Here is a 21199-nt window from a genome sequence, read left to right as displayed (position 1 = left end):
CGTTTGCATGGTTTTCTATCTGTTTCGTGCTAGCCGCTGCGTGTTTGGTGTTTGCTTGGATGTAGTTTGGACTCATTTGCATCCTTAGTGGTCTGACATTGATTATGTTGACTCTTTAAGAGCTTTACTTTCCCAGCTTTCCCAGTGATTGTGAGTTGTGTCTTTCCATTTCCTCATTCTTTGATGTTTAGCTGGTTTGTACATTAGTAAGTAGCCAGTATGGTTTTCCATCCCACACCCATCCACATCCTCTCTTCACATGATCGTATTCTTTCTTTCATCCATTGGAAGCAACTCATTTTAGCATTTTTAGATCCAATTAAGTGACACTTTGTAAACCACATAAATTAGAACTGTCATTCATGCTTTATTAAGCTCCCAGTCTTCATCCCAGCTGTAATTAATTAAGGAGGTCAGTGTGGCTTATAAATGCAATGTTGACAACTTTTTATTACAAAAGAACAATTAAGACATGACTGAAGTTATAGGACAAGCAAAAAAAATAAGCAGATAGCACAACATACAGTAGCAACAGTGTTTTCTGATTAAATAAGCTTCAATATATAACAAACAAAACTGCATTGTAGCCCAGATATATGTTGTTTTTTCAACTTTATGGACTTTTACAGTACAAAGTGATGTCATTATCATTTGGTAGATAAAACTGGTGTCATTAATTTATATAGAGCCATGTCAGCTGAAATACTATTCCTGAGTGACAATGTGGGAATAGTACTTTAGAAGGAAGTGAATAGACTCGGTATTCAGTGAGCTTGTAGTCATGCCTTTTCAATGAGGTAACTAATAACATACAATCCAGAGAGAGAACTGTGAGTCAGACTAGTTCCACCTTTTCTTTGCCTGATGAGAGAAGCTTTCCTTTGCAGTGCTCATATTTGATGCAGATTCCATGATGTTTGCTCACTTTTGGACAATGTTACATTTGGAGTTGTAATCCTGACAGCTTGATATTTTGTTGGGCTCAGTCGCAGCCGCTCGGTCAAAGAGTAACTTAACACTCGGCTGAAAAGCATCCTTTCATTGATCTCCTCTAGCTGAGTACGTGTTTGCAGCCCTGCAGCAAAGTGAGAACTTCAACCACTTGAGGTCAGCAAAAACAAGATATTCAGCTTAAGTTACTCTTCAAACTGTCTGGTCACCCAAATTACAAAGAACACGCAGTATGTTCAGGCACGTCTGGTGGTGTCAAGCCATGTGGATAGTTTTGGTTTTATCTGACCTCGTTTTGAGATCTCCCAGTCTCATCTCTGATATTTCTGCCTCAATCCCAGTGCAGTGGAGCCCCACAAACAAAATTCCTCTCATGCATTGTATTCGGGTGGAGGCAGAAATCGCAGGCATGGATGTCTCAAAACCTCTGCATGTCCAAATTTGTATGAGAGGTAAGTAAGTAGGCTTTTTTGTAAACTGGGTGAACCGACCAACCCTGTCGTGTTCTTTCAAACGAGCTCTCAGCAGCTGCCATCCATCAGTGTGCAGTGTCAACATTACTGTCCAAATTATGTTACGTTTATGTTGCTGAAGTCCTGCCTGCTGTCACAATCATAAACCTGTCTTACTCGACCTTATTCTGTAGCAAAGTGAGCAGCTGGTGGCTGTAATGTCAAATCTGGCCTTTGTGCACTTTCTCCCCTCCTCTCCATAAATGGTTGAGCATGATTCTGGGATACATGTTGGAAATGTCTTGCAGGGGCAGAAGTGCAGCTCATTGTAAAACTGCATGAAAGAGGAGATCTGGATGTCTGGAATGATGATCTATGTTACAACCGAACTTAAAAAAGAAAAAATACAAAAGCATGGCATATGTTACTCCAGACCTGGTTCTACTGAATAAAGTTTTGATACTAATGTTTTTGCATGGGGCCAGCCGACTTTGTACAGGTATGAATAATGAGTATATATTTACAATAAACCTATAACATGGGAAGCATATTCACTATTTCTTTTATTATATATACACACTTATTTGCAATAATACATGTAGGCAGTCATCGGAGGACTGATGGTTCCTATGAGTGTTAGTGCACTTATTTCTATGTATGCATTAAATGTGTGTCGCTGACTCATGCACCATGTAGGTGGGAACATCGTTGTACAATTTAGCAGTGCTGGAAGGTTCCACCAGCTAAGTACAAACTCCCAAGTGTCTTAATAGGCACACTGCTACGCGCCCAGACTCTAATGAAAATGGATTTGATGCATGTAGCAGGTAAGGACACACACTTCCCAGAATGGCCGTGCCTTTCATCTGTGTGCCGCTGTTAATGTCGTATCTCTGGCTGCTGATGGGAGCATCTATAGGCCCAGAGTACAAATAGTTGGCCAGCTTAGGTGCATTCAGGAGCAGCTGAAGGGCCAATTAGTTGATAACAACAACAATAACGGCTAATTCTGTCATTGGCAGCCTGATTGAATGGTGGTAAAGAGTATCACACACACAACTGCATGTATGTACTGTACTGATATAGTACACACACACACACACCAAACAAGGTATTCAAATACTGTTCAGTTTGTTTAATTCTAAGGGTTTATTACAAAGCACATGTGTTTTATAATTCTAAATTAATAGAATACAGTATATAGTTAAAGACAGAAAAAAATAATTAGTAAACAGGTAAACCAAAAAAAGATCAAGTGATGTTCAGAAGAGAAGCAGAAAAAAACTTCAAGCTTATGTAAAACATTCTCCAGAGGTTTCCTCTCATGCCTCCTGACAAGGATGGTACAATTGGTGACCATATGACCCTGTTCACACCTGGCATTAACATAATACTTGGGTGATCTGATCTCACGTGGACACCGCTTCAAGTGTAAGCAACCACTGAAACTGTGGTGATCTGATCATTGAACCGCTCGCTGAGGTGGCCTGGACACATATAATCACGTCTCTTTTGTTATGTAACAGTAATGTGTCCTGCTGCATCCTGACAAGGACGGAACTGAAACATACCTCATCAGTGCAGGATGTGGTGGTTGTTTTGGTGACAGAGCAGTAATGGTTTCTTTTTGGTCTTGTCCTGTCCTCATTTGCAAGTCTCAAGTAACTCTAAGTAATTTTCTCCTGCCAATCTCAACACCTAGACTTTTTTGTACATGTATACATTAGTTCTTGGAACATTTTTTTTCTGTTTTCTTGTGCAAGCAGGGTACAGGGAACCACAAAGTCCAAAAAGTCCAAGTTGTGCCTGGTGGGGGGAGGGGGTCAGGAGGAGGGACTCAGGGACAAGTGGCTTTGATGCTGGACAAAGGAGGGCTGGACAGGGGCGGAGGTATAAACGTTTGAGGCAGAGCCAGAGACCTCAGGTGGGCGGCCTGGGGTCTGTGCAGAGGCAGAACCAGAGACCTCAGGCTGCTGGACAGCGGTGAGTATGAGGAGCCCTGCTGACTCAGGAGCTGGAGCTGAGCCTGCTCGAGAGAGGCTGGCTGACGGTTAGCTCGGGACAGGAAGGCTGCAGACTCGCAAAACAGAGCCTAATCGACTGTAGTGCTCGTGGGGAGCTAGCTTTCTGAAGGCTATCAGACTGGACTCTGACTGACTGGAGGTTAGCAGCATGGATGCTAGCAAGAAGGAATGCATGCTGCTTCATGGCACACCAGAGTGAACGCTGACTGTTGGCAGGCTGGAGTGAAGCCTGAAAAATTTGATCTACTGCTAACCAACTAGGATGCTGGCTGGAGGCTAACTGGTTGGGAAGCAGGAGTATTAAGAAACCCACCCAGGTATGGAAGTCCTTAACCAAGGTTTGGAGGACATTTTCTCTTGTGCCAAAGACAGAGTCATCTCTCTGTGTTCCTCACAAGATGCTTTCCTCCAAAATGCTTAACCATAGCAGGTCAGCAATCGGGCCATAAAGTTCAGCAGATCCAGCGTTTGCAGAGTTCATGACTGGCCACTTCACACTTGTGTGGGCAGGGTACAGAGAAACAAGGGGTGGGAGCCAAATGCAGACGATGGAGGCGGAGTCGGTGTAGTTCAAATGATTCATTACAGAAATAGCAAAAACACCAAGACAATATGGTGGGACAAGCAAGGGTAAAGACCGGAGGGAGTCCAAACAGGGAAACAAACCCAACAGGGAGCAGGCAAGAATCCAAAAGTCCAAAAACAGGCAATGTCCAGGAAAAACAAAACAAAGGTCCAGAATCGGTGGGAAATCAAGGCTGGACTGTTTGACCGTTACTCAGACGAACTGGCAAGGACTGAGAGAAAAACAGACTTAAGAACACTAGAGAGGGAAGGCTAATGAGGGACAGGTGAAACTAATCAAAAAGCACAAAGGTGGGAAAACACAAAAAGGCAGGAAGTAAAACAAGACACACGAGGAGAGTAACATTCAAAATAAAACAGGAAATAGACTTAACAACAAAAAGTAAAAATAGCATTATAATAATCCAGAGAATCTATATTAAAGACACGTTCCCACCATTTAGCATTGCACCTCCATAAAGCCTGGGGACTTGTGAGAAACAGATTTTTTATTTTAAATCAACTGAATCCTGTTTTTCCCATAATGCAACTTGATTGTGTCTTTTTTAGCAGACCCTCCATGATAAATGTCCACGTTTCAATCTCTGCAACCCCAGTTTGTGATGGCATCAAAATTGGCATCGGCTTAAAATATTTGCTGAATTTGAGACTCATTTACTCCTTCAGAGCCACAGTAGATGTGGCACGACGTCACAGGTTGACCATGTAAAATACTCTTTCAAGTTTAGGAACGGACACATTTCAGTCAGTAACAAAAAAAACACTGCTCGCCGCACTGTTTCCCTACCCATGACAAATGACAGTCCAATATTCCTTGCACAGCTGTTCAAAGAATGGGACTGTCAAGCTGTGACTATTTTAATCTGAATGCTGGCTGAAATAGCAAATTCAAACAAAATATCTAAGATATATGGCTGGCTGGCTGTGAGTTTCACCTACTGCACATACAGCACGCACAATGTCAGTGACAATATGTGTGACTGTGTGCGTGCGTGCGTGTGTCTGATTGCACAATCCCCAGAGTGACTGTAAAGGTCGTTTTCCACCAGGATGAGTCACAACACTGCAGCGCTCGTCATTTTCTCCTTTTTATGACAGAGAGAATAAAACTGCACTGATGCAGACGGAATCTTCCTCCTGTGTCTCACCACACAGCCTTGCGGGCTGCCCTCAGTGAGGGGATTATTTCCCTTTGTCAGTTCTAGGCCTAATGATACAGTGTTACAGGATTTGTCTCTCTCTTGCTCTGCATCCTCACTTAATTCATCACACAAATCACACATGTTGTGAATGTCTGGGATGCCTGATGCTATTTCAGATGTCACTAAATGGTTCATGCAGTTGTTATGCTGTTCATAAGGCACTGCCAGCACATATTTGTCATGATATACAAAACAATGGAACACTGAAAGGGTTTCTTTTTCTGCAAGATGTCACAATGCCTGAGATGCGATATTTGTCAGTGGACTGCAAACCGAACAACATGTCGGCTGTGATTTTGAGGTCTGGAACCAGTCTGAAACCTATCCTCAACTGTGTGTATCCTGGGTAGATTTCTGGTTCTGATGATGAGATGATCATTTTCATGCGTACCCTTAATGCCCCTCTCCAGACACATTTTAAGATATATTTTTGGACTAATAATGTGTTTCTGTTATGGTTGTTCCTAAAAAAAACAAAACGAAACAAACAAAAAAAACTTGTTAAAATCCTTTAATTTACTTCTGCTCCTTCTCCCTCATTCAAAGACCCTGAATCTATGATTATGCCAATATGTGTCATTTCAAAAGCTGAACTGCTTCACAGGAGACGTCTCCTTCTTCACTGAGAAGTCCAGGAGCTTCAAGTTTCCACATCACACGCGAGTACGTTAAACACTGGACCAGGATTGGCTTGCACACTGTTTGTGATGTCATAAATCAGTTTGAAATGGGTTTTCAGTGAGCACAGAGAAACTTTCTACTTTCAGCAGATGAATGTGAAAACAGTCTTCCAGTGTCAAACTCTGCACATTCATCATTCTGCACAGTGAAGCTCAAACATTCAACTGTTGGAGCCAGAGGAAAAAACACACAGCTATATTAAATATTGACTTTCTTCTCTGCCTTTTGGGCTTTGTTTCTTAGTTTGCACTTTCAAAATCAGAAATATGAAAGCAAAAGAGGATCATATCATCCACACATTCAGCAGCTTTGAGTGAAAACTGATATAGAGGAGTCAGATGAGATTAGATGCGTGTGTGTGTGTGTGTGTGTGTGTGTGTGTGTTTTTATGCATATGTGCATCTCATGTGTGATGATAAACTGTTGCTAAACAAGTTCATCTAACATTCAGATGATGGCAGTAGCGTTCTGTGTCAAATCAACAGGGAACATCGTCTTCAGCTGCCCAGTTTACATTTGTTTTAGAAGTTTTCACAGTTTCACAGGTGAAAGTGTTTCAGCTTGAAACAAACCCACAACACACGTGTGGGATTTGAATTATTGTGAAACATCAGGTAAATGCAGGAAATACACACATATCCAGCTCAGCACGATCTCGTCTCCCTCATCTCTGAGTGTGATTCTCTATACATCTGTATATCACAGTGTTGATTGGTCAAGCTAATGTGATCTGCTTTATTTTCTGTTTGGTCTGGTTGTTTCATGTATGACAATATACCATTTTTATAAGTTGATTGTACATTTTGTATGTAAAATTGTAATGTGCAAAGAACTATATGGCCAAAAGTATGCGGACAGCCCACTTCATGCGTTTGTGCACTCTTGGCTTAGAGGTTGTTTGAAGGTTTGGGCCCGGCCCCTCAGTTCCAATTAAGGGAAAAATTTATGCTCCATACAAGGACATTTTAGACAATGGTGGTCTTCCGACTTAGAGACGGCAGTTTGGTGAAGAACCTCTCCTGTTTCAACATGACAATGTCCCCTTATACAAAACCAGGTCCATAAAGAAATGGCTGTCCCAGTTTGGTGTGGAAGAACTTGACTGGTCTGCACAGAGCTCTGACCTCAACACCATCCAACTTCTTTGGGATAGGCTTGAACACCGGACCTTATCACCCAACATCAGTGTCTGACTTCTTGTGTGAATGGCAGTGAATCTGTGCAGCCAGGCTCCAAAGTCTGGTGTAAAGTCTGAAACTGGAAACGTTGAAGCAGTAGAGGTTTGGGTTTGGTGTCCACATACTTTTGGGTACATGGTGTAAGTGTAAAGTTACTTCCATGTAAGCTGTCAAACAATTGCGAAAGGTACAGTAATTTTCTCTGAAATGTAGTAAGGCTGAAGTATACACTGGCACTTTCAACCACTGGGTATTGTTTTGGGAAGGTGGCAGACAGAGGAGAGTGGTCAGACTGCCTGAATGAACCGGATTTTTCACATTAATACATTTCTTGTGTGAGTGTTAGATCTCTATTTCCTTGTGTTATGCAACAGTAATTTGTGCTGGGGTTGTGTGTGTGAGACACCAACGAGAAACAGCAACAGGGAGCAAGCAAACAAGCAGTCATAAGACAAGAAAGAAAATACAGTTGCACAACTTGAATCGAGATGATTTATATCTGAGTGCCTGTTCTTTTTTGACGAGGACAGTGCTGAATGGAGGCTCCTGTTCTCTCGCTTAACAGAGTTTCACCCTTGATGAAATTCCAAAAGGGGCAAAGGGAATTCAGCTGGAGGTGAGCCGGTCCCAGAGAACACATGAGGCTCCTTGTCACATGCCTCCAATTTACATTCATTAGCACACAATGTCACCTTAGATGAGACAAGTGCTTCTTCCCTGTATGTATGGTGAATGACCACTGGCTGCCACCCAGGACAGTGTTCAAGGTGGAAGAACTGAAACACTCGACTGAATCACACAACTTCAGGTCAGGAGCTACCACATGTTTGTTTCTCCCCTCTTTCATGACAAGGTCTGATATGTCCGGATCAGACATACAGGCTCTATCACACCGTATGTAGGCAAGTGAAGGCGTCAAGGGCCTCAAGTAACACTCATTTTCATACTCAATTATTTTTTCGATTCACTAATGAATGAATGAATTGTTTAGTGAATAAAATATTGAAAGAAGTGTGAAAAAACCCCCATCACAAGTTGCCAGAGCATTAGATAACATCTTCAGTTTGCTTGTTTTGTCCAAACAGCGGTCCAAAACCAAACTGTATTTAGTTGACAATGGTCTAAAACAGAGAAAAGCACCAGCCAGTGTTTCCATTTAAGAAGCCACAAACCTGTTCATGTTTGACATTCCCAAAGAATAATTTGATTTATTTAAATAAATCAATTAAACTCATGAAGGACAAACTCAAACTGGCACGATAGAGATAGGAACAAAAGATGAGAACCAAACTTACCTAAACAACAAACCCACAACAAAAGCAACAAAATACAAGTGAGTCTATAAAAGTTCTTTGCAGAAAATGAAGAAAAGTCAAGGTGCAAAGACATCATCCCTTCATTTTAAGAGATCTGGGGTATCAAGTTGTTATACAGACAGAAAATATTATCTTACCAAGTTCTTTTGAAAGAGGAGAATACTTATGTAAAACCATTGTGTTGTTGGACCCTAATTTGAGAATGGGGTTCACTGATGTGTGTGTGTGTGTGTGTGCGTGTGTGTGTGTGTGTGTGTGTGTGTGTGTGTGTGTGTGTGTGCGTGGGTGTGAGGGCTATCCAGCTGTGAGAACAGATCCGCCCATTCATCGAAAGCGCCCGGGGGTCGCACAGCCTCTGCCTTAGATTGACCGGCCTGTCCTCCAATGAAAGCGCGGCAGAGCGTGACTCACCCCCTTTCATTTCCAATGGAAGCGCGGCGGAGAGGCGGGCCGCAGGAAGCACACTTGGTTGAATGGCCATTGAAGCAGCAATCAGCGGTAAATATGTTATGATGCCACGCTCCAAACAGACACCGAGCAGATTGTCCGAGGCTGCGGGCGCGCACTTTGGCACCGGGTAGACACTTCCTGACATGCCGCCGCTGTTCGGCCGCGGATTCGCTGTGCGCGGAGTCTGGCTGCACATCAAACCAGGAGCGTCTCTCTGGGGATTTTAGCAGTGATGGACAGCTGTTGGACATCGATTCCTCGCAGAGGTTAGGGATAAATTGACCGTGCGGTAACACAGGCTATACCATGGACCAAGAAGCTGGTTTGTGTGGCTGCCAGAGGAGGAGGAGGAGGAGCGGCTGAGTTTTCTCCTCCGCTCCGATCAGCGCAAGTGTGCGAGGATCGTGATGATGCTGTTTGGCCAAACGTGAGGCTCTCACCGCCGTCCAGGCTGTAATGTGTACTCAATACAGGTGCATCAAGACTTGACGGGACCAAATAAAAGCCACCAACATGGGATCCACCTTTTTATTTCCCTCCACCTCCGTCTCTTCTGTCAACAAACCGGTTACACGAAGACAGGAAACATGTCCGCAGATATAACGGGTTCACAGCGTAATTGATGGTGTTGCGCTATGATCTCTGGGGACTATCTGAGTTGTGTAATGGTTTTACTTCATCTACAGCGCGCGCTGCCGTGCAACCTCTCCATGGATGGCAGTTAATTGGGCCCAATGATGTAGTGCCAAATCCACCTGGTTCTAATGTTCCCTCCTCTCGTGGCGGAACTGGCTCCCCTGTGACTTTTGCGCATGTTCAATTGTTTTTATTCCCACAGCTTTTCACCACTCCTGGTTATTGCTCTGGGTAACTCCATCTCCGTTTGTAAAGAGTTTAAAATGAATGTTTGCCTCTAAAAGTGGGAGATTAACCCGTTGACAGTTTGTACTTTTTAGATTTAAAGCGCTCAGGCTGTTTCATTAGTGACCAACTATGAGAAATTCAACTTACGACAGACGTTTAATGCGCCTCATCTTTGAGACTAATTAGTTTCCTGACATTAAGTTTCATCAGAACAAAACTTTCCCCGCAGTGTTTGTTTGTTCAGACACATTTCTCTTGTTGCGTCCCGTCCTCCGCTATGTCCAGATCAAACAGTGTCAGCCCACCCGGAGTCGGTGCGCCCGGGCTGAGGGGAGGGACTGAGCACAGATCAGCTTGGGGCGAGTCTGAGTCCGTGGCCAACGGGTGCCCATACTCGGCCAGATCCCCGCGCAAGAAGCTCACCCGGACCAACAGTCGGTGGAGGGAAGAGGATGATCTGGAACACCGGCAGCCCGGGCGAGCCTCCACGACCGTCAGCAGGGTCAGCTTCAGGTCCAGGTCGGCTTGGCAGGACCATGGCGAGGAGAGCCGAGACAACAAGCGCGCGTCCCCGAAACGTCCAGACGGCGAGGTGAGACCCAAGTCCGTGGAGCTGGGTCTGGATGAGCGGAGAGCCAAGTCGAAGACCGAGGAGGAGGAGGTCATGCCCGAAGTTCACTTTTCTTTCGTGGCGTGCTGCACCAGCGTCATGCACATTTTCAAATCAAAGAAATTCCAATCGGAAAAGCTGGAGCGCCTCTACCAGCGCTACTTTTTCCGTCTCAACCAGAGCAGTTTGACTATGCTCATGGCAGTGCTGGTGCTGGTCTTCACGGTCATGCTGGGCTTCCACTGCTCCGGTGGGGCGACGAGGCCGAGCGTAACTTACGTGGTGGTATTTTCCGTGGCAATCTTCCTCACACTCATACTTATGGTGATCTGCAACAGGAACGGCTTTCACCAGGACCATATGTGGATTGTGTGCTATGTGGTCATCCTGGTGGTGCTGGTTATCCAGGTGATCGGAGTGCTGCTCGTGCAGCCCAGAAGTGCCTCAGAGGGGATCTGGTGGACCGTGTTCTTCATCCATGTCATCTACACTCTGCTGCCCGTCAGGATGCGCGCCGCAGTCATCACTGGAGTTATTCTTTCCGCCATCCACGTGGCTGTTTCTTCGATGTTAAACGGCATGGACAGCTTTCTGTGGAAACAGGTATGTAGAGGAATGTGTTTTGTTTCTTAAGTTTTAGAATAATGTGAGCAGAGAGCCGGGATTCCACGCCTACATTGTGCGTAATAACGCACAGCAGAACATGGGCATTTCTGCTGCTGATCTCTTTTTATCTCGTTGTCAAACAGGAGAACAAGCAGTATGTTAATAATTAGCCGTCACTATATTATCAGATCTGGATGGCAGTGCAGTGATGTTGCTGGAAAAGTTCCCCCCAGCTGTGGCATGCACACACTCTCTGAGGGGCACCAGCACCTCATGTAGGTCAGTTCTTCACACAACTACTGCGGCCACTTTTTTGTGTGTACACAAGAGTGCAAAACCATGAACGCTGTTAAGGTGAGACAGTCCCAAAGTGTGTGATTCATCCTTTTAATGTCACAAAGGTGCACAAAATCCAGAGCTCTTGGTGAGAGAGCGGGGAGGCAGTGGGATGAAGCCACGAGGAGTGTGGCCATTCAAAACAAGTTTAAACACTTCTGCCTCACTTCTGTGGTCTGACCCTAGATCAGCTGAAACACATGAGGCTCAAAGTTTCAACCAGAGGCCAACTGCACTTTGGCTGAGCAGAGAGGCATTTGGGTTGACTTAAGAGGCACCTGGGCTGAATAGAGGGGCATTTGGAGGGTATTAGGGGAGAAGTGATGCTTGGAAGAGCCCCATCTGGTCTTAGAAAGTCTTGAGTAAAGATTTTGGAAAAGCAGCTTTGAAGGGAACTTAAGCAGAAGGAGAGAAAAAGACAAAACAACTAAGTGATGCTGTTTTTTTTCTGTCCTTAAGGTCTCGTACGGCTGCAGGCTGCTTCTTCAACAGCCATTAAATAACTTAATTGACAAATCGAGCTTGTGATTGGTATACAAAGAGTTTGCTATGGGATGTAGTGGCTGGTTGCCAGGGAAACTGTATCAGCTGCCTTGTTGCTCCTCAGGCTGCAGACAGCTATAGGTTTAACATAAATGCACCCATACAAACTACAGACGGAGTGAGTTGAAGTTTCCTCTGTCTTGCCAAATCTTAGTCCTATTTGTTGAACATGACAGACAGTGTGAGAAGAAGGACATACACAGAGAACATTAGACGGATGATGAGATACAGGTGAAGCAGAGGCTCTTATTCGGCCTGTAATTTGGAAGCAGTTCATCAGTTTGTAGTATGTCCACCAAACGTCAGAATGCTGTAGTTAGTCTTCATTGGCATGCCTTTTATCAGTTCTGTTACGTTTCATTCTGCTGTTACATCTCGTTGTGATTCATAATGCGTCATGACACGCGTCTCAGCAACAAATGTGTCACTGTAGCCACATGTTCTAGCTCTCAGTTCATTAGGGCTGCATACTAATTGTTAAAGTACACAGTGGTTTCCTGTCACCGTGGATTATGTGACTCTTTATTGTTTATTATTGTGTTCCTGTCACAGATTCTTCCGTGTAATGGCCTTTTTGGGAACACATTAGAAAGCAGAGGATGTTTATCTGACATTTGGGGTTTCATGGGTTATTTTTGAATGGGTGTATTCGCAACGTCTTTAAGCAGCAGCTTAGATATGCAGCTATTATAAATCCTGCTCTCAGCCTCTTAATGTTGGCCATAAAGCTCATTTCTAACCACGGATATGTGTCGTATGTAGAAGAAAAAGGTGTTTGCTCGTAGCTTTGGAAAGACTGCACGGCTTGTTTGTTTTGCTTCATCTGGACTCGTAATAAGCTTACAGTCGATTGTTTCAGGGGATAATGTTTTAATGTGCTGCTGAGCCTATGTGTTCCACATGAAATCCCAAATACCTCAGGTAGCATTTTTACAACATCAACATTACTTTAAAAACATTTCTCCAGTGCTGGTGGAATTTTGCCTGTAATAAAGGTGCCTCCACGAATGGGTTTAATTTCCCACCATTATTTAGAGGTTCACTAAATTGCATCGTCTGCTGAGTTCTTCAAATCAGTATTATTAACCCCAAACTGTGCTCTCTGCCGTGTGTGTGTGTGTGTGCGCGCGTGTGTGTGTGTGTGTGTGTGTGTGTGCACGCTCTAACTTGTAGCTCTGCAGCTCCTCTCTCCCACCTCATTGTCTTGGCTATTCACTTAGTTAACCGTTTTTATCAGGCCATAAACATTTTCTCCAACAACAGAGCTCTTGTAGAGTGCTTTTATAAAGACTGACTATGGAGATGGTTGCCTGTTGTAAATGTCATTTGCATCTAAACACCTCCTTGAAATGAGATGGTTTCACTCCGAAGGGGCCTGTCCTTGAATTTTGAAACACACTCTATAGCCAAAGATATGTGGAGACGCTCGTCCATGTGCTTGGTTGTGCTTTTGGTGTGGGACTGTTTTTCATGGTTTGGGCCAGGCCCCTTAATGCTACAGTATACAATGATATTTTAGACAACTGTGCACTTCCAAATATGTAGCAACAGTTTGGGGAAGACTCTTTCCTGTTTAACATGGCCCCGTGCACAAAGCGAGTTGGAGTGCAGACTCCAAGCCAGGCCTTATCAGAAGCAAAGTGTCTTCAAGCAGCCTGTCTTTCAGGAGCCACATTTTCAGTATTATTGTATTGAATTATTATTATTATTATTATTATTAAACACATACTTCTAGCTCATTTGGGATCCATTTCGTAACAGATACTTTGAGAACACAGCGTGCCTTCTTGTTTTTATTTTGTTTCTGTTTTGCCTAAATTGTGTCCATTAGCAGGAGGACCGTGGCATTCCTTCCATAGCTGGAGTGGCGATGGATAACCTCCGTCAGCCATGATGGAGCTGAAATGAAATGCAGCCATGTCCGGTGTTGTTACTGAATGGGAGTAAATCCCTGCAGCCAGGCTCCAAGATTTAGTTAGAGCCCACCCGGAAGGGTTGAGGCTGTGACAGCAGCAGAATAATGTCTATATGGATGTAACGTTCAGGTCAAGTTTTGGCCCCATTGTATAAATAAAGAGTACGCAAGTCTACTTTGGAAGCCTTAAAGCGGCTTGTACATGAGCCATTTTAACTAAGGACAGCGCGCTCCACAAATTAGACAAAGACAAAGTCCAATGTTATAGCTAGGCCATCAGTAGTGTATCCAACTTTGAAAAGAGGACATTGTCAAAAACCATTAAAAAACCCCATGAATAGTCACAAGCACTTATTTAGTCATCATCAAAGTGCATAGAATGTGTTGAACACCAGAAAGGATGTCAGATTTCACTTTTTTCATTATTTTGTTTCTTTTGGGAATCCAGTGTTTGGTTATGTAAGCACAAATCAGGTTGATAGTTTAGTTTTTTTGTGTGAATGGCATGTGACCCTGCATCTATTTGTATTTTCTGCGAAGGCCACATTGTCATTTGATGTGTTGATGCGAGTGTGTGGGAACGAGCTGCTGTATTTGTTGTTCTTTCCTCACCATGCTGTTGTTTTTAGCATATCTGTTCTCCCCTGTTTACATAGGATCCAGCTCGTCTCTCAGTCAGACCACTGCTGTTTATGTGAGATCCCAAGATAATGTTGTTTCTTCTGCGTTGCCTCCTTGGAATATGCTGCGTTTCCCTTAAGTCTTTTAAAATGCAATGTCAGTCAACCTTTTTTCCTTTTCTAATGTTATGTTTCATAAGCCTGAACAGTTGTGATGGAACTCACATCCATACAGAGCTTGGGTGAGGTTTCACTTTCGTTTTCAACACTGATCCAGGTGTTTTTTCTTTTTTTTCGGTGATACATTTCAGAGCTGTCACAGGGACAGCCCTTCATTGGTTACAGCAGCAAAAGTCAGCAGAAAATTTAAAGAGGAAACATCATTTTCATTCTCACTTTCCTCTTATTGTGGCCCAAAAGCCTGTCCTGTCACCGTTATAGTGGCAGATGTATAATTCACATCACTTAACATTACGGTTCATCATGGAGGCCTTTTTTTTTTAAGGTGTGAGAGAGGCTCTCAGCTGCAGTGTCCTCGGCTTTGCCCAAATTCCCAGGGATGACAATGTCTAAGTGATACAAACCCCCCCGACAAAATACACCACAATCACGTCAGCCTCAGAGTAAGATGTGTCCCAAACTTGTTTGTTCAAACCTTCATTCCTATGTTATTCCTTTCTCTCGCCATCAATGATCCAGCAAACATCCGTCCAGTCACACTTTCCCCCGTCAGGCCTGGATCGGACGACATGATGTTAGCCCCATTTTGAGACAATTTTTCATGGCTGACAAATTTCCAGCATCGAGGCCAGTGGAAATAAAATGAGAATATGTGACGCTCGTTGTACCTCCTGTAATTGTTATCTGGATGCCTCCCTGTAGATGTAGAAATAATGACTGAATGGGCCGAAGTTTACGCCGCCTCGTGCATTTGCTTTTAATGTTGCAGCGCATCCAGACGTTTTCTCTGTCATTTCATTTCAGAGCACTCCACCAAATTAGCATTGTATGGTTAAATACAGGAAAAAAATGGATGTGGCTGAAGCAGGGATATCTTTCATATTCCACGCATTCCTCGTACTTGTGAAAACCCAGCCCCTACATTACCCATAATGCAAGTCGATGGCAGGCAGTTCATTTGATTTTTTGATTGATTGATTGAAGATATGAAGTAGGTTCTCCCAAGACCTATAGACAGACTTTGAGGTGTAAAATCTACGGAGTTCCCCTTTAAATGACCATTTCAATCCCCTCCTCCCTTCCAATTATTGTAAAAAGGGCAATAAAATCACCAAGTGAGAGAACCAAAAGCAAAACAGGTTTGTGTGGTCAAGACAAACCCTCTATAGATCCTCTCTCAACTGTTTCCCTCTCTGGTGCCACCTCTGCACACCTCCTTTCCAACCTCTATCACAGCAGAAAGTTTTGGAGAACAGCACAATTACTCTGTTTTGTACAACAATGATCTCCAGTCTGACCTGTCACTGGTTTGACTTGCCTAATCTTGAGATATGGTGGAAATGCAAACATGTGTGTTGAGGGAACTTTAAACTCCTGGGTTACTTCCTGAGTTTGTTTCCTGGGACTGTTTGGTTGAAAAGGCCCTGCTTCGTCCCCCCCACCCCCACCCCCCTCCAAATTCAAGGAGGAGGGCATGTAAGCGGACCAGTCGCAGTTGGCAGGATTCCAGGGGTAACAGGGTTTTCTGCTTGTCCAATTGAATCGCCTGGTGCCCATAATGTGTGGAAACTCAAAACAGATGTCTCTCCCTCGTTTACCTGCCTTCATAAACCCATCCCTCCTGGTCCTGACCTGTTTCTAGACATGCTTTTAATTTCCCCGTGAGACTCAGCCCCTGTGGACAGACATTTAACCACTTTCCTCCCCTGCAGGAAGGCCTGTGTTCTTGAGCGATGAGAAAGAAGCGCCCCCACGGGAAAACTCTCTAAATGAGAATCTAAACATCAGATTTCACATCGTTGGGTTCACCTCTTTCCCCATCCCCTGTGACAGGGTTCTAATATATAGTTTCACTGCTGTTTGCTTTGTTTAATCATATTTTCACATGTGAGCAGTGAGCACCCAGAGGTTGAGGAGTGTGACAGAGGATGCTGCTGTGTTAGAGATCCCATCTGAACCAAACATGGATGCAGGGCAAACCAGAGTACGTTTGAGAAACCACTGCTGACGCATTCCCCTGTGAGTTCAGAAAACTGTGCTCAGTACTCCTGTAACTTAGCAACAGATTCTATTTTACAAACACCAGCTCCTCTCATTGCTTCCCTGGGAGCACCTGTGTGTTTTACCTCCAGCCACAGACTGCTTGCACATCATTTTGTGTACTGGGTCAAACCAAGACCGATAACTTCTATAGAATGCTCTTATCATTGTCCATCAGCACTGGCTTTTGTTCACACCATATACGGTGGTGTTGTATGTTTTTAGAAAACCAGAGATGCTGCCAAAACAGTAGTTTATAAAATCTGTAAGTAGTTGGCCTGATCATTGAGATACAGAGGCAATCTTCTTTCTTTGTTACTGTTTAGGGTGAAAATAACAGTAGTGACGCAGCCTGTACTCAGTCCATTTTCCAAACAAGCTACTCTGCTCACCAGTAGGCATTTATAAATGCTGAACGTTGTCCTGTGCTTGTGAGGCAGCTGGATTTGCGAGATCACATGACATCACTCAGGCCAAGAATCCATCTCGTCAGACTTCAAGTTATCTGCTTGTGGCTGAACGACAGTGGATTGGACCAGTTGACATCCTGTGATGAACTGCCAGCTACATGGCAGACGTGGTTTAGGTGTGACAACAGTTTGAAAAACAACAATGGTGGCTCCTAAAGAGGTTAGCATCGATGCTGCTGTAGCATCAGTTGTACCAGAACTGGAGAGTATTTCTTCATTGAAAGAAGAACAAAGAAAAGGCACTGAGGGCTTTTCTCCATGGAAAAGATGTTTTCCTTCTTCTCCCGACTGGCGTTGGCAAGAGTTTTGTTCTCCTACAAAGTCATATGGTTTGTTGATCTGATTGGTTGAAGTTAGTCTGTGATAGATGGTGATAGATCTGCCCTTTTCCAAACAGTTTCCCAGGACGACTTCCCATTTGGTTCTGTGTAACAAACCATCTGGTGCGTCAGGTTGGTCCTCTACAGTGGTTGAAAGGAAATTCTTGTTTTTTCTTCAGTGGACTTTATTAATGGACCTGCCTCCAGTATTGATGGGGGAAACCAAGCTTTCTGAATCACTGTGTGCTGAGGTCACAAGCAGGCACTATGGTGAAAATTGCAGCTCGACCCAGATGGGAAAGGTAGTTGCTGAGGTGACTTCATGACCCAGAGGACGCTTCTGCACTACTTTCCCTGCAATCATACCTTTAAGATGAACAAATCTCTCTGCTGGACACCGTTGACTCCACTTTTGTAGCTGTCCACAGTCATACATGTACACAAGTTAGTAACTGTGGCAAACCAGTGCTAATGTTAATTATTCTGTTCTAGACTAATTAACAGAATTTATTTCCTTACATTTCACCAGCGTAAACAGACACACACTGCTGTTTTTGTCACTGTACAGATGATGTTTGGATGGATCAGTCAGCAGCAGGGGTCAAAAATGTCAACTGCTGTGTGCAACAGCATTTATAGATGCCTGCTGGCAATGTAAAAGCAAATTACCTCTTAGCTCGGCATGCGGACTGGGAAACTGGGGATGTCAATCATGCTATTCCTTTTTCAAATTGACATTCAGAGAGGTTGATAACCTTCATTTAAGGTCTTCTGTTTCAGCGAACCATGACGTTTTCCATTAGCTGTGCACAGCGAACCCTATCTGCTGAGAAAGAGCAGAGAGGCGTGGTTGAAAGCTTTGGACAAACCTAACTGGAACTTGAGTTCAGATTTTTTTTTTTCTTCTCAAACATCTTGTTACATGTTTAATAAAGATAAAACATCCTCTCCTTGTGATGTCTGCATGCTGCTGTAATTATGAGCAGATTCTTTGACAGTGAAATGCAAAACTGAAGGATAGTTTCCACATTGCTGTCTCCACTGTGGTGAGCTTAGCAACACTCGGCTGTTGGGCTTTATTGCTTAATTCTGCTCATCTGACATTCATTAACTTTAATTTGTTTGTTTGCTATGTAGGAATTCAGACTCATGGTGATATTATTTGCAGGGGGAATTATAAATAACCTAATTATGACACTCATCTCTAATATGGAATTATTCGACCAGTGAGACAATTCCTCTGAGAGTTTGTATTATAATAAAACGATACTGCTTCTTGCAGACCAGACCAGTTTTGTGGAGATTATTACTGTTATTGCTGCCATGGATTTATGTTATGAGAGTAAATGATAATCTAACATTAGCTTATGTTAGCCATTTTTAGTCTGTTGTGTTTTGTTTCCTTCTTTGCACTGAGCAGTAAGGATGTGGCTGATGCATCCAGAGGCTCTTTTTGCTGTGGCTAGGAGCAGTTAGCCTGGCTTTTATTATGCCTAATGAAATAAGAAAGGGTGAAATTTTCTTTTCAGCTTACTGCGCAGGTCCTTAGATTTATAGTCTTTACCACAGAGACTGATGCATCCCTCATGAGATACTGTTCATGTGCATCACACACTACATATTGTGTCCATAATCCTTGAGCACTTCACATAACATCGTAACCTGAATGCAGGAGGTGAAGAGGTTATTGCTGCTGGTTATTTCCAGGGGACTGAGGTCGAGTGTCCTGTCATGAGGATGATTATGATACTTCATGTCATGTGACTGCATTTCATGCTGGATTTTGGGAGGTTTGCCTACAGTCTGCAGCTGGTGATGGACCAATTTTGATTATCTGACAGCAAAAAATTTGGATTGTATATCACCATGTACCTGAAGCAACATACCACCACCAACACAGCCCAGTATGTTGTTTCTGGTCCGAACACAGTTATTTTTTTTTTGGTTTGTTTTAAGCTTCTTTTTATCCACTCACTGTCACTTTGACAGTGACTGAATACAGAATTATTGTTATTATTTTTATTTATTTATTTTTTTTTGGGGGGGGGGGGGGGCTTTTTAGCCTTTATGATAGAGACAGCTGAAGGTACGACAGGAAAGGGGGCAGAGATAGAGGGGATGACATGCAGCAAATGAGCCGCAGGTGGGAGTCCAACCTGCGGTCAATGCAGAAGACTGATAGCATCAATACATGGGGCGCACACCCTACCAACTGAGCTATAGGGGCACCCCGAGTACAGAACTATTAATGCCCGAGGACCATTCAGACTACTTGGAAGTGTGAGTTATTATACCCATATGGACAATTCAGTACGTTATGAGCTTGCAAAAGACAGAGTTCTGGAGAGAGATCAGGGTGGGAGTGTGATGCAGCCAGGAGGAAGGTCTAATGACAAGTAGAACAGTTGTAACAGCTCTGCTTTTAAACGTAATCAGATGACATGCTGTACTTTTTTTTAAGCACACTAAGCCATATCATATAGCTGATCACTGTGGGGATTTTAGGTTTGGCTCGGGGTTAGCAGTTAGTACAAGAGATTAATGAACTGAAATGAAAGTATTGCATTTACTGGTACTAACAATTCCACACCTTTTGGGGTAAGTGATGAATTATGAAATCATTTTATAGTTACGTCCTTAGGTGTCGCTTTTTAAATCTTTTGCACTGTTGGGAGCTTTAATCCCAGTCATCTCATCGGCAGCAATGACTGCCACGTCCGAAATTGTCGCACATTTGACAAATACAGACCTTGAACCTTGAATTTTGCAGATGTGCCACTGTGACTGAGGAGTTGAGGAAAAGGAAGAGCGTGTCTGTTGGCGCTTCTCTGTCCCTGCCGTCGCTCCGAACTCCAGATTTCCATCATCTGTTTTATGTGGATTTTGATGGTCCCTAAGAAACTCAGATGGTATCAAAATCGTACCCTTTTCATGTGCCATTGCACTCTGGGTCTTGATTACTGTCAGACATGGTAATGTTATTTCATGCCTCAGCCTTGTTAAGCCTGTGGCAATTTGCATTGTTAACATTATTGGATGATGGTGCTTAAAGTTATAATGTGGCCCTGTGGTTTGTTAGACTGCGAGAAAAATGTTGTACTTTTCCCAATAAGTCATCTGAGAATTAACCTAAACCACTGAGATACAATATTAGGCAACAGATAATTTACGCAGGAAGTAAACAGCTCTCGCCCACACACATTTTAGTTAGTCACTGTACTTTTAGAGCACATTCAAAGATGACTTACATAATCTAATGTGTGCAACGGAGTGCAAGAAGTGGAGCCTTCTTTGCATTGCATCTACAAACACATAGTTTTTACAGAGCAGCGTCAGTAGCTAACATATGAAGAGAATGCACGAGGCAACATGCACACTTATGTTCTCTTTTCATGTCTCATTCTCCCTAATAAGCTCCCTAATAAGTACATTGATTCTGGCCTCTATAGCAACATAGCCCACTACTTGGAGTGGACGCGTGAAAGACAGCATCCTCTATTACCATTAGACTGTTTGTAATGCGTTTACATCAGAGAGCATGCCATCCCCAGTCAGAAGAGTGATAGTTCAAAACTGCGCACCAGCTTTCAGTAAGTTTAGCTTTCCACATCCTGAGAGCGCGTCCATATCACAAAAACATGGCTCAGATATCTCTCTATACCATAAATGTCAGGAAACTTCATTTCTATGACTGTCTGTACACCACATGGATCGTTGTTGATTGTAATGGCCTTTTTTTCCCCAAATTATTTGTTTGTTTTTCTCTACACATTCCTAACAGCTGTAGCAGGTTTGTTTTTCCACTCAGTAATGGCAGAGGGGTTGTGCTAAACAAAGACAGCCCATTATCATGTCC

The 21199-nt window shown here is 43.5% G+C and overlaps 1 protein-coding gene across 1 annotated transcript in view; it reads left to right on the top strand.

Moving 5' to 3' along the window:
• Positions 1-8850: 8850 nt before the first annotated feature.
• The window catches only part of adcy5 (adenylate cyclase 5), an 80326-nt gene continuing 67977 nt past the window's right edge, over positions 8851-21199 (top strand). The window contains exon 1 of the mRNA XM_076746515.1: positions 8851-10916. Within this exon, the coding sequence (XP_076602630.1) occupies positions 9981-10916 (936 nt within the window). The 5' untranslated portion in view covers positions 8851-9980. The remainder of the gene's footprint in view (positions 10917-21199) is intronic.

Source organism: Chaetodon auriga, chromosome 13 (assembly GCF_051107435.1).
Source record: "Chaetodon auriga isolate fChaAug3 chromosome 13, fChaAug3.hap1, whole genome shotgun sequence".
Classification (NCBI taxonomy): Eukaryota; Metazoa; Chordata; class Actinopteri; order Chaetodontiformes; family Chaetodontidae; genus Chaetodon; species Chaetodon auriga.
The sequence above is the reverse complement of the archived record's forward strand: the minus strand, read 5'-3'. Positions and strand labels throughout refer to the sequence as shown.